At 35.9% G+C, this 12,549-nt stretch overlaps 1 protein-coding gene across 3 annotated transcripts in view; it reads right to left on the minus strand.

The window, feature by feature from the left end:
- Positions 1-12,549, minus strand: part of PIBF1 (progesterone immunomodulatory binding factor 1) — a 207,071-nt gene that overhangs the window by 28,258 nt on the left and 166,264 nt on the right. For all 3 annotated transcript variants that reach the window (XM_076009380.1, XM_020290316.2, XM_012774113.3), the window contains one exon: positions 9,101-9,185. In XM_076009380.1, the coding sequence (XP_075865495.1) occupies positions 9,101-9,185 (85 nt within the window). The remainder of the gene's footprint in view (positions 1-9,100; positions 9,186-12,549) is intronic.

Here is a 12,549-nt window from a genome sequence, read left to right on the forward strand (position 1 = left end):
GACAAATCTTTCAGACATGACTTCTTATTGTCTACTTTCAGATCGTTCTTTGAAATTGTTCTTGGGCATAGGAGAGCTCTTGTGCTTTTTCTAGCTAAAATGCTATCAGTTATCATAGTGAAACTTATTTTTTGAGGGGACAGGATGAGGATATATTAAATGCCAGTTTCTAAAGCTTTCTATTTGACAGCTTCTAGTGCAATTATTATTGAAGATTGTAAAGAACCATAATTATTTTAAAATTTAAATGAGTACTTATTACATGCTAAATATTGTGCTAAAAGCTAAAATACAGGCCAGGTACAGTGGCTCATGCTTGTGCCTGTAATCTCAGCACTTCGAGGACCTAGGAGGGAGGATTCCTTGAGGCCTAGAGTTTAACACCAGCCTAGGAAACATAGCAAGACCCTCATCTCTGCCAAAAATAAAAAAATAACTAGCCAGGTGCAGTGGTGCATGCCTGTAGTCTCAGCTACTTGGGATGCTGTGAAATGAGGCTCCTTTGAGCCCAGGTGTTGAAGTTTGCAGTGAGCTGTTATGATACTGCTGCACTCTAGCCTGGGCAACAGAGCAAGACCCAGCCTGAAAAAATAAAGCTAAGACACAAAGAAGAATTTAGCATTCTAATGGGCAAGATGGATACACTCACTGTATTATGATATATAGTGACATGAACATTAATAGAAACATTTTAAAAGTTATAGGAGTGAGGTAGAGAAAGCTAAGTTTTTCTTTGTTGAGTTAGAGCTTCAAAGAATAAATAATATTGAACTGACCCTTGAAATGGAAAGAAAAGAGGAAAGGGAACTATATTTGTTGAGTTACTGTTACATGCCAGGAACTTTACTACATTATTTAATCCCTATACAACCCCGCAGAGTAGATATTATCTTTATTTACTGACCAAAAACTAACTTCAGAGGGGTGAAATTATTGTCCCAAGAATCCATTGTAAGTAGCAGAGCTGAGATATGAACCCAAGCCTTGTCTATCTGCTGGCTTTTTCTACAGTATTTCAAAACGTACAAGATGTGAGGAATATACAGGTAATTCTAGCCTTACAATTTAACGAGAAAGCTGAACATGTATATATGTACATACAGTAGAAGGCAGAATGTAATTCTGGATCAATCCAGTTGTTCATCTTCTCTATGTTTACCACCTAGGTGCTGAGTGCTGCTGAAGAAAAATTACACAGAATGATACTACTATAAATATATAACTATATATACTAGTATAAATATATAACATTTCAACTTGGCAATTCTTTTATTACATACCTATTTCAATCTTTCTACTCTTCAAAATGGAAAAGGTAAATACTCTGGTCTAAAGCTAAATCCCATTACTTTGCTAAGGATCTCCTTTCCTAACACTTTTGCTCAATTGATTATTCCATCTCTTTTATACTTTCAATGTCTTTGTATCTGACTTCTTCCGATCACCATTTAAACTGGATAATGTCTAATATTGGGAGCTAAAAGCTCTTGATCTCATGGCCCCTCCTTGATCATCCTATATTTTCTTAATCAAGTATCTTAAGGGTTGGTTATTTTTCCTGTGACTACTTTTCAACTTCTAATTGATTTATTAATTCACTGCAATTTGTCTTTTAGCACCACTGAAATTGCTGTAGCATTTTATTAAATCCAAATGACACTTCCTTTTTTATCATTGTTTGGCCAGACCTCTTGACAGCATATGCCACTACTGATAATTCCCTCCTTTCTGAATGTTCTTTCTGGGCTTCACTGACTCTACTCTCTTTTAGATGTTCCTCCCATCTCTGGTTACTCTTCACTCTTCCTTGTGTAAACACTTTTTCTGATGCTCATCTCTTAAATGGTGATGCTCTTCAAGATTCTGTCATAGGCCTTTTCCTATATTGACTATATTCTCACTAGTTGCAATTAATTTATTTCTATGTAAAGTACCATTGTTATGTTGTGACTCTCAAATCTCTATTTCTAGGCAAATTCTCTTTCTCGGGTTAAAGAACCTACATTTTTAACTCTCTACTGGATATATCTACTATGATCTTTTCTTGAGCTTTTCTTCCCTAAACCTGTTCCTCCTATGTTCTGTGTAGCACGACGATAGACCTGCCATAAACACAAGCCAAAATCCTGGGCACCAATTTTCATTCCTCCTCTCTTTATCGGTCCCTAAATTGAATCAATCACCAAGCCCTGTGATTCTGCTTCTTAAATAGCTTTCTAATTGGTTCATTTTTGTCTCATGCCATCACGCCAGTCTAGTTGAAGACACCACCATCACTCAGTGAAATACTGGAATAGCTTCCTAAGTGGGGTTCTTACCACTGCCCAATACTATGCCAAGAGCCATGAGAAAAGGGCTTCTATATCAGCTTCTCAAAATTGGGCTCAGTATTCTGTTGGACATTTGGCTAATTAAAGATACTTTTCCTATCCTTGAAAGCTTATATTCTAAGAACACATGGAACATATATGTATGAAGAAAAACAGAGTTAGTTAGCATTTCCAATCAGTAAATCTCATTTCATTATGGCAAAGATAAGTGGATAATAATGGATGAAAAGTAAAGGCAATTAATGAAGACTCCTGAGAGCTAAGCTCAATAAGCCATTCTAAGAAATCACATTTCTTATACTAAAAATCTTTTTTTTTTTTTTTTTTTTTTTTGAGACAGAGTCTCACTTTGTTGCCCAGGCTACAGTGAGTGCCCTGGTGTCAGCCTAGCTCACAGCAACCTCAAACTGCTGGGCTCAAGCAATCCTCCTGCCTCAGCCTCCCAAGTAGCTGGGGCTACAGGCATGCACTACCATGCCCAGCTAATTTTTTCTATATATATTAGTTGGCTAATTAATTTCTTTCTATTTATAGTAGAGACGGGTCTCATTCTTGCTTAGGCTGGTTTCGAACTCCTGACCTTGAACAATCCTTCCACCTTGGCCTCCCAGAGTGCTAGGATTACAGGCGTGAGCCACCACGCCCGGCCCTAAAAATCTTTTCAAACTGAATATTTTATTTGAAGCCCTGCTACTGTTTACTAAGAGTGAGATCATATGAGTTGATCTTTTCCTTTTACTTCTTTTTTAATCTAATTAAATATGGTTTATATTTTATTTACACCTAAGAGGCCTGAATCCTAGTAAAAGTGAAGACATTCAAGAGTAAGACAGATCACAACCCACTTAAAAGGAAACAGAAAAAGTCATTCTGAGGTACCAAAAGTGAAAGAGAGAGAGAGAAAAAAAGACTGTAACACCTGGATAAGACATTCAGCTCCGAGTTTTCTGGTAACTAAGACAAAATGGAAATACATTAAATTATAAAGTTTTCATTTTCTGACAAAAAGAAGAAGAATATAACTTCATCTACAGCGGCAAAAATTTTTCTGGAACTAATGTAAGCAATAATGCATCATGAGATTTTTTTTGTCTAAATGGGACTAAAGAGAAAGCATATTAGCTTTTTTTACCAGAGGAAAAAAATGGAATTACTTTTTGACAGTATGTAATCATGGTTGAATTATTTAACTCTTATCAGCATCAGTTTCATCTGGAATAATGGAGACAATGATATTTATCAGTGGATGGGAGTAAAGATTAAGTTATGTAATATATATGGAATCACTCAGTAGACTGCCTTAAATAGTTGTACAAAACAGAGAGAGATCACAACAGACTTTGTTTTCATCTTCTACAAAATCAGAGGGCATGATATTAAATTGTGCCTTAAGAATTTTGTGAGAAGACATATTTTGCCTTTCCCCCCTCATTCTGCTTTACGGAGGTTTCACCGAATACAGGGACAAAACTTGGGGAATTTAGAATGGAGAGGTATGGACAGATATGAGATCTCAATTCAATTTATGATCATACTTTTTTAGTTAGTATGCATTGTGCAAATCCTGTAACCTAATAATGTATTTACCCAACCCAGTTGAACTTCGTAGTCTGAAAAGGCAACCTAAAATATGCTGTTTTTTTCTACACGTAGCCTTTCTTCACATTTTTATATCATTTGAAAATAATTGGACTAATTTTTTTCTAAAAAAAGTTGAGACTTAAAATCACCTAATATACCATTTATTATTATTATTATTTTTGAGACAGAATCTCACTCTGTTGCCCCGGCTAGAGTGCCATAGCATCAGCCTAGCTCACAGCGACCTCAAACTCCTGGGCTCAAGCAATCCTGCTGCCTCAGCCTCCCGACTAGCTCGGACTACAGGCATGTGCCACCAAGCCCGGCTAATTTTTTCTATATATTTTTAGTTGGCCAATTAATTTCTTTCTATTTATAGTAGAGACGGGGGTCTCACTCTTGCTCAGGCTGGTTTCGAACTCCTGATCTTGAGCTATCCACCCACCTCGGCCTCCCAGAGTGCTAGGATTACAGGTATGAGCCACCGCGCCTGGCCTCATATACCATTCTTAATTCTCAAAATATACAACTATTTTCTGAATACATAAACATTAAAAATTTATAGTATAAGAGGTCAATTCTGGAAACCTTTATACCACAGCTGAACTCCTAACATGAGAAGAGATACTTTTAAGCTTTTATTTATTTATTTATTTATTTATTTATTGAGACAGAGTCTCGCTTTGTTGCCAAGGCTACAGTGAGTGCTGTGGCGTCAGCCTAGCTCACAGCAACCTCAAACTCCTGGGCTCAAGCAATCCTGCTGCCTCAGCCTCCCGAGCAGCTGGGACTACAGGCATGTGCCACCATGCCCGGCTAATTTTTTTTCTCTCTATATAATAGTTGACCAATTTATTTCTTTCTATTTATAGTAGAGATGGGGTCTCGCTGTTGCTCGGGCTGGTTTCGAACTCCTGACCTTGAGCAATCCGCCTGCCTTGGCTTCCCAGAGTGCTAGGATTACAGGCGTGAACCACCGTGCCCGGCCCTAATTTTTATTTATTTATTTTTTAAGACAGGGTTTCACTCTGTTTCCTAGGCTAAAGTGCAGTAGCATCATCATAGCTCACTGCAACCTCAAACTCCTGGGCTGAAAGGATCCTCCTGCCTCAGCCTCTTGAGTAGCTGGGACTACTGGCATGCACCACCACGCCTGGTTAATTTTTTCTCTTTTTGGTAGGGATAGGCTCTCACTCTTGCATAGGCTGGACTTGAATTCTTGACCTCAAATGATCCTCCTGCCTCAGCCTCCCAGAGTGCTAGAATTATAGGCAGGAGCCACCAAGCCCGGCCAAGCTAATATTTCTGAGCTAATACTAATGCAGAAAATAAAAGCTCTCTTTGGTCATGCCCCACATGTTTTAGAAGTGTCAGCCCAGAACTGTCTACTTGTTTTCTGTTTTCATTTTACTCATGTTTTAGAGCTAGGTAAATGAGTTGGTGATCTTATTTTATATTATATGAATACAGACAGCCTAATCAGAACTAGGTAACACTGCTTAAAAAGTTCAAGCTAGAACTGTCTAATGCAAAAAATAAAATGAGAAACCTTAAAATGTTTATTTGGCCTCTTTTTGAGTCACTCCTTTAAACTGTAAAAATTTAGCTGATTAAAACCATATTCATATTAGATCATTTTCCCAAAGTCTTGACTAAGGTAAGTCAAACTAGTCGCCTTCGGTGTAAACTGTAAAGACGCAGTGGCTCTCAGGTGCCAAACATGTACTTTGTAGTGAGTGCATTGAGAGTGGGCACCTCCTCACATTTTGTACCATAGGTACCTTGCTTGCTAGCCCCAGCCCTGATTTTCACTTTCAAATAATATTTATCAGAATTATTATTATCCAATTATTACTTAGGAGCTATTCTGAGTACATGATCCTCAGAGCAATAAAGGGAATAGATTCTGCAGACCCTTAGTTTTATCAGGTGAATGTTCAAGTGAATGGCCAGGCACTTCCAGGGATCACCTGCTGTTCTCTTTCCATAGAAGCAGTTTACACAGGGCCTTTGCATCTGCACACACTGTGCAAGTTGGTATTAAATGGGTTATCAGAACAAGATTAAAAACTTGTATCAGATCTGTTTTACTAAACTTTAATTTTCACTTTGCTATGTAAAGAAAAAAAAGTTCCTTTTTTTTTTTTTTTTGAGACAGAGTGTCACTCTGTTGTCCGGGGTAGAGTGCCGTGGTGTCAGCCTAGCTCACAGCAACCTCAAACTCCTGGGCTCAAGCGATCCTTCTGCCTCATCCTACCGAGTAGCTGGGACTATAGGCATACGCCACTGTGCCAGCTAATTTTTTCTATTTTTAGTTGTTTGGCTAATTTTCTTTCTATTTATAGTGGAGACGGGGTCTCGCTCTTGCTCAGGCTGGTCTTGAACTCTTGACCTCAAGTGATCCTCCCACCTTGGCCTCCCAGAGTGCTAGTATTACAGGTGTGAGCCACCGCGCCCGGCCCAAAAGTTCCTTTTCTTTAGATGTTTGGCATTATGAAAAGCCACAATATTGAATTATTAAAATATAATTGCCTAAATGAAGATATACTGTCAAATGCATAAAAATCAACTTGCAGTTATGTAATTAGGTATGTATCCATACTAATTTCACTGATGCCATGCAGTAGTAGGCAAGTACTTCATCTTGCTAGTATTTAATTTTCATGCTTAAACATATTTTCTTCCCAACTCACTATGTAAAGCTTTTTAGTTTTTATTTAGATTTATGAATAATGTGATTCAAGGTATGATATAAAATGTACAAATTAAAATTGCTCGTATATTTTTTAGAGTCTAGCATAATCCTTTAAAATGAAATGAGAATTGCCATTCTAAAAAAAACTTAGGTTAGCTTTATAAAAAACATAGTTGATATGACAGAATAGTCATCTGTAGTTACTTTCTCTTAAATATTCAGTTTCGAAAACATTTGTGAAAATTTCACATAGTGAATGGGTCAGGCTTCCATAGCAAAGAAACAATTACTTGAAGGCAGAATCCTAGGACATAAGTGATAGTACTAGTGATGGTTAATGCCTGAATGTCATAAGAAAGAATAAATCTCTTCAGAGAAGCTTTTTCTAGCTCTGTAACCTGTTGTTAGATTGACTTATCTAACTAAAAGTTATCCTTAAAATCTAGTTTAGGGACACCTTATTATCCCTTTCACTGATTACATAAAAGACATCTTAAGAGAACACACTCCAAAGGCCATTTCTAAAATAGAGACAATTCCTCTGATACCAACTCTAGGATATGCACCTTTGAACTGCTTCCAGTAATAGTCCCCAGTTCATCTGTCTCAATAATATTACTCCAATAATTTCTTTCCAAACATCTGGTATACCTTACCTTTCCCAGACTAGGAAACACTGTCCTTAGGATACTTACCAATCATCGATCTATTTTGAACATTTCTTTCTCTATTATTATAGAATAAAAAAATGGTAAAAAGATGGCTAAGATGAAACAGTGGAAACAATGCTTTGGATTAGCAAAGTAGGCCTTAGCTGGGCCTCATGGCACCCACCTGTAGTCCCAGCTACTTGGGAAGCTGAGGCAAGAAGATCTCGAGCCCAGTAGTTTGAGGTTGCAGTGCACTACAATGATGCCACTGCACTCTATCCAGGAAGACAGAGTGAGACTCTGTCTCAAAACAAACAAACAAAAAATCCCCCCAAACTAGGCTTAACAACATTCTGTTGTCAAGAACGTAGAGCAACTGGAACGTTCATTCACTGTGGGTAGGAATGTAAAAGTATAGTCATTTTGGAAAAATTTGGCAGTTGCTTATAAAGTTAAGCATATACTTACCATATAACCAAGTAATCATGTTTCTGGGTATTTATCCAAGAGAAATGAAAACAAAAAGCTGTACACAGTTGTTTACAGCTGCTTTATTTAGAAATGTGCCAAAATGGAGACAGCTTAAATGTCCATCAGCTGGTGAATGGATTAAGTGTGGTACATTTATATAATAGATTATTACTTAGCAATAAAAGGGAACAAATGACTAATATTTGCAACAATGTGGATGAATTTCAAATGCATTATCATTAAGTGAGAAAAGACAGACTCAAAAAGCTACATACCGATAATTTCATTTATATGGCATTCTGTAAAAGATCAAACTGTAAGTATAGAAAATAGATCAGTGGTTATGGCTGGGGGTTGAGGAAAAGGTTCAACTACAAAGGGAGCATGAGAGAATTTTTTTGGGTGATGGAAATATTCTATATATTGATTGTGATGGTGCTTACACAATTGTCTGCATTGGCCCCAAATCACCAAAATATATGCTGAAAAGGATGAATTTTAGTTTGTAGATTATACTTCAATAAATCTGGCTTAAAAACCAAAATAAAACTGGGCTTATCCCTTAGATACTAACTGTTCATGGGCAAGCCACTTAAGACTCATTTCTCCTTCTATAAAATGGGGATTCTATTTAGTATAACATAATTCTGGTGAGGAACAAATGAAAAAATAAAAGAACTTTATAAACTTTAAAGCTCAACACAAATATTGTATACTAAGCACTGGGCATACAATGATAAAAATAAGAGATGGGTACACTAAAGACATTTACTGTCTAGTGGTGGACTGAGATAAAACAGGTAATTATTAAATAATGTGGAAAGTCAGTGACAGAGATATGAATAAAGCAATACTAGTCAATAAGAAGGGGCATTCTAGGAGTAAGAATTAAGTCTAAGAATTATATCACAAGTTGAATAAAAAGGGCCAGATCACAGTGATATGTAAATGTGAGAAGTCATTAGTGACCATGGACAACTGGGATGTAATAATTTTAACTTGATATGAATTCTGAAAAACCCTAAAGCTTTGGAAAAGCTATTAACTTAAGTGAAATCACTCAGAAACAGAAAGTCAAATACTGCAAGTTTTCACTTATAAGTAGGAGCTAGATAATGTGTATACATGGACACAGAGAGTGGAATAATAGACACTGGAGACTTGGAAGGGTGAGAGGTGGGAAAGGTTGGGGGAGGATTAAAAATTATTTAACAGGCACAATGAGCACTATTCAGGTGATGATTACGCTAAAAGCCCAGACTTCACATCTATGCACTATATCCATATAACAAAACCATACTTGTACCTCCTAAATGTAAAAAAATTAAAAAAAGCCTAAAATGGTAAAAATTATGACAAAATGGAAAAAGTACCTCACGATGATTTAAAAGTTGTTCTAAATCTAGTGCCATTTGATTCTTCATCTGTAGTAAAGCTGACTTTTCTTTATTTAAATTGCTGAAAAGAAAGTTTAAAAAGCCATCATATTAATGTAAATTTAGTTAATAAATAGTAAATAGCAAAAGAGTCAAAATAAATCTAATGGTGTGAATTAAAAACAAATTAAATTTATAGTCCATAAAGACACCAGACCAAGTTATTTTGTCAGAAGACTTTCTTTTTTTTTTTCCCTTCTTTTTTTTTTTTTTTTAAGAGATGGGGGTCCTTAGCACTCTGGGAGGCTGAGGTGGGAGGATCGCTTGAGCCTAGGAATTTTTGACATTGCTGTGAGCTAGGCTGATGCCATGGCACTCTAGCCTGGGCAACAGAGCAAGGCTCTGTCTCTAAAAAAAAAAGAGATGGGGTCTTGCAGTGTTGCCCAGTGGCAAGTCACAGGTGAGATCACAGCACAGTACAGCCTCTAGCTCCCAGGTTCAAGTGATCCTCCTGTCTAACCCCCTGGAGTAGCTGGGATTACAGGTGTGTGCCACTACGCCATGTATTTTTCTTTTCTTTTTTTTTTTTTTTGAGATAGGGTCTCACTTTGTCACTCAGGCTGGAGTGCAGTAGCAAGGTCATAGCTCATTGAGCCAGCCTTAAACTCCTGGGACCAAGCAATCCTTCTGCCTCAGCCTGCCAAATAGCTGGGACTACAGGTGTGTGCCACCATATCCAGCTAATTTTTCTTATTTTGTGTAGAAACAGGATCTCACTATGTTGTCCAGGCTGGTTTTGAATTCTTGGTCTCCAGCAATCCTTCTGCCTTGGCCTCCCAAAGTGCTAGGATTACCGGCATCAGTGTAAACCACCATGCTCAACCTATTTGTCTTTTAATAATCCTTTGACAATGCAACTGAGATGCTTTCTGAGAATACTTTCCTGCCTAGTATGGGCATAAAATTAATGTTTCAAAGATGACTATTTACTCCTGAAATATAAAAAGATGAAGTGAGACTTATATAAAAGGTAAAAAGAAAGTATATATGAGCAAAATATTATAACACAAGATATTAGAAGTCAAACTAAAACATTTATCCTTAAAACTGAAAGTAATATTGTATAATTTATCACATACTAAATTACCAGGTATATAACTGCATTAGGTAAATGAATCAGATATTTAGTTTGTGATAAGCTTGGAAAAAGAGTTCTTAGTTCAATCTTCAATTTCTAAATTGGCACTATGAATTTCTCTTTGATATAACCCATTTGCTGATAAGAGAGGGTGAGAAGCCATCTTATGAGCCTAATTGTAAGGACATATTAATATTTCAAAAGAGACATATTTGGGGCTTATAGTGTCTTAATTTTATTATTCAATGTATAGAACTGAATTAGAACAATTAAATGAAATATTCTTCTAATGCCACTAGATGAATCTACTCAACCAGCACCTATAACAAGAATTAAAAGCAATAATGAGTTGAAGCAACATAATTCCTCCAATGTTGACACAAAATTTGTGAGGGTAAAACTAATGAGAGTTGTTTTGCTGAATATAATAAGACAGTTTAAAGTTATAATTTAAGAAAATTAAAAGCCACCAATTTTTAAAATATTAGCCAGAAGCTTTTTTATTAATTCAAGGAATAGTAGTAGTAGTAGGTGTTCTGGAGGAACTGGTAATTCCAAGGATTTAAGAGGCAAAGCCCACCTTCTCCTTGCTATTGAGAAATTCCCCAGGAAGTATCACAGCTTATCCTGAGAAGACAGACTAGAAGCAATTTTGACTTCTGTTTCCAATTGTGCCACTGACTCAACTGTGGTATAACACAAGACACACCACTCCCCCTGAATCTTAGTTTTCCTATCTGTAAAAGTGGAAAATAATATTCATGTATGTCAAAGGGATATGTGAATTATCTAATGAATGATTACATAAAGCACTGAACACATAAAACTCTATATAAATGCTATAGAGTATTAGTAATTTAGATGAAAAACATGCATCAGAGGAAAACAGTAATTAAACGCCAATAAAGGTAAGTAGCTTAGCAGAAAAACAAACTGACTTTTGGAGTTAGGCGCCAAAGATCCTACAGAGCAGAGGAGTTGAAAAGAACAAAATGGTATAAAGGAAAATGAGTGGCATGTTCTGCTAGAGTGTCTAAAGCATGGTAAGGATCAGATGTTTCTGTAACTCTAGAATTCTAATCTATCTTTAGCTGGAATCACTTTCAAGACAAAATATTTTTCAAAATTAAATATCCAGTAAACAGGACTAGGGATTTTCAAGGAACATTTACATGTCTATATTCACATACATGTACACATACACACAGTATATAAACATACATTCAGTGAACAGGTACACACACACACACATATACTCTGTCTCAAATACCAACAGGCCCATTAAATAAAATATAGTGTAATAGGAATGGAATGTTGTGGTAATTAAAGGATTTTGACTGGATAATTCTTTAGAAATGCTTTATATGCTTTAACTTTTTAAGAATAAAGTAAATATTCTATAATTAAATAGCAAAAACATCCATATAATATGTAATAAAAGGTGGGTGGATAAACTGGTTTACAGAGACCATTCTATTTGTTTTGTAGTTGCTTTGTAGACAGCTCTGTTGTTTCTGTAAGACATCAATGTATCACAAACAATATGGACACCCCAGAAAATATTTCTGTGATTAGAATATCAGAGTATATATTTTCAAAGTCCTAGTCTTCTTTATAATATACTGGAACCTCAAGGGAGACCACTTTCAACATGTGGGTCTCTAAAATTGAAGATGATGATTACTATAGTCACTGTTCTTCTAGTATATATGTATTACTCAATAGAAGTTTAATCTTTGTAAGACATTTCATAACAGTGGAAACGTACCTTTAAAAATACAAAGCTTCCACTAGTGACTCATAAAACAACTACAAATCTCCTTATAAGCACATCTATCTTGAATGGTATATTACACCCATAATTGTCTAATTCACTGTTAATTATTACTCAGAAATTCATGTTTATGGTTCTGTTTCACCTGCTATATAAAAACATACTCCTGATATATTGTTCCTTAACTTCCTGGATCAATATACTATGGCTTAGCTTTGTAAGAGAAGTTGACCATGTAGTAATCTTTAAGAATAAACTGAGAACTGACAACAGAGAAAGAAAATTTATGCTGATTATTCTCTTTCCATGCTTCCTTTAGTTCTGAAGTAGAGATCAAACTATATTAACCAGACTGTCTCTTGTGGCTTGCTAGAGGAGAATTAACAGCACTCCTTTTAGAATGGATTATTACTTTAACAATAGGGGAATTTAAAGCAGTTAATAGTGACATCTCAAATGTTAGCTTTTAACATGTTTTTAACGATTTCATTTTAGTTCATATTTACTCTAACCTTTCTAGAAATCGAATATATT

This window comes from Microcebus murinus, chromosome 13, assembly GCF_040939455.1.
Source record: "Microcebus murinus isolate Inina chromosome 13, M.murinus_Inina_mat1.0, whole genome shotgun sequence".
Taxonomy (NCBI): domain Eukaryota; kingdom Metazoa; phylum Chordata; class Mammalia; order Primates; family Cheirogaleidae; genus Microcebus; species Microcebus murinus.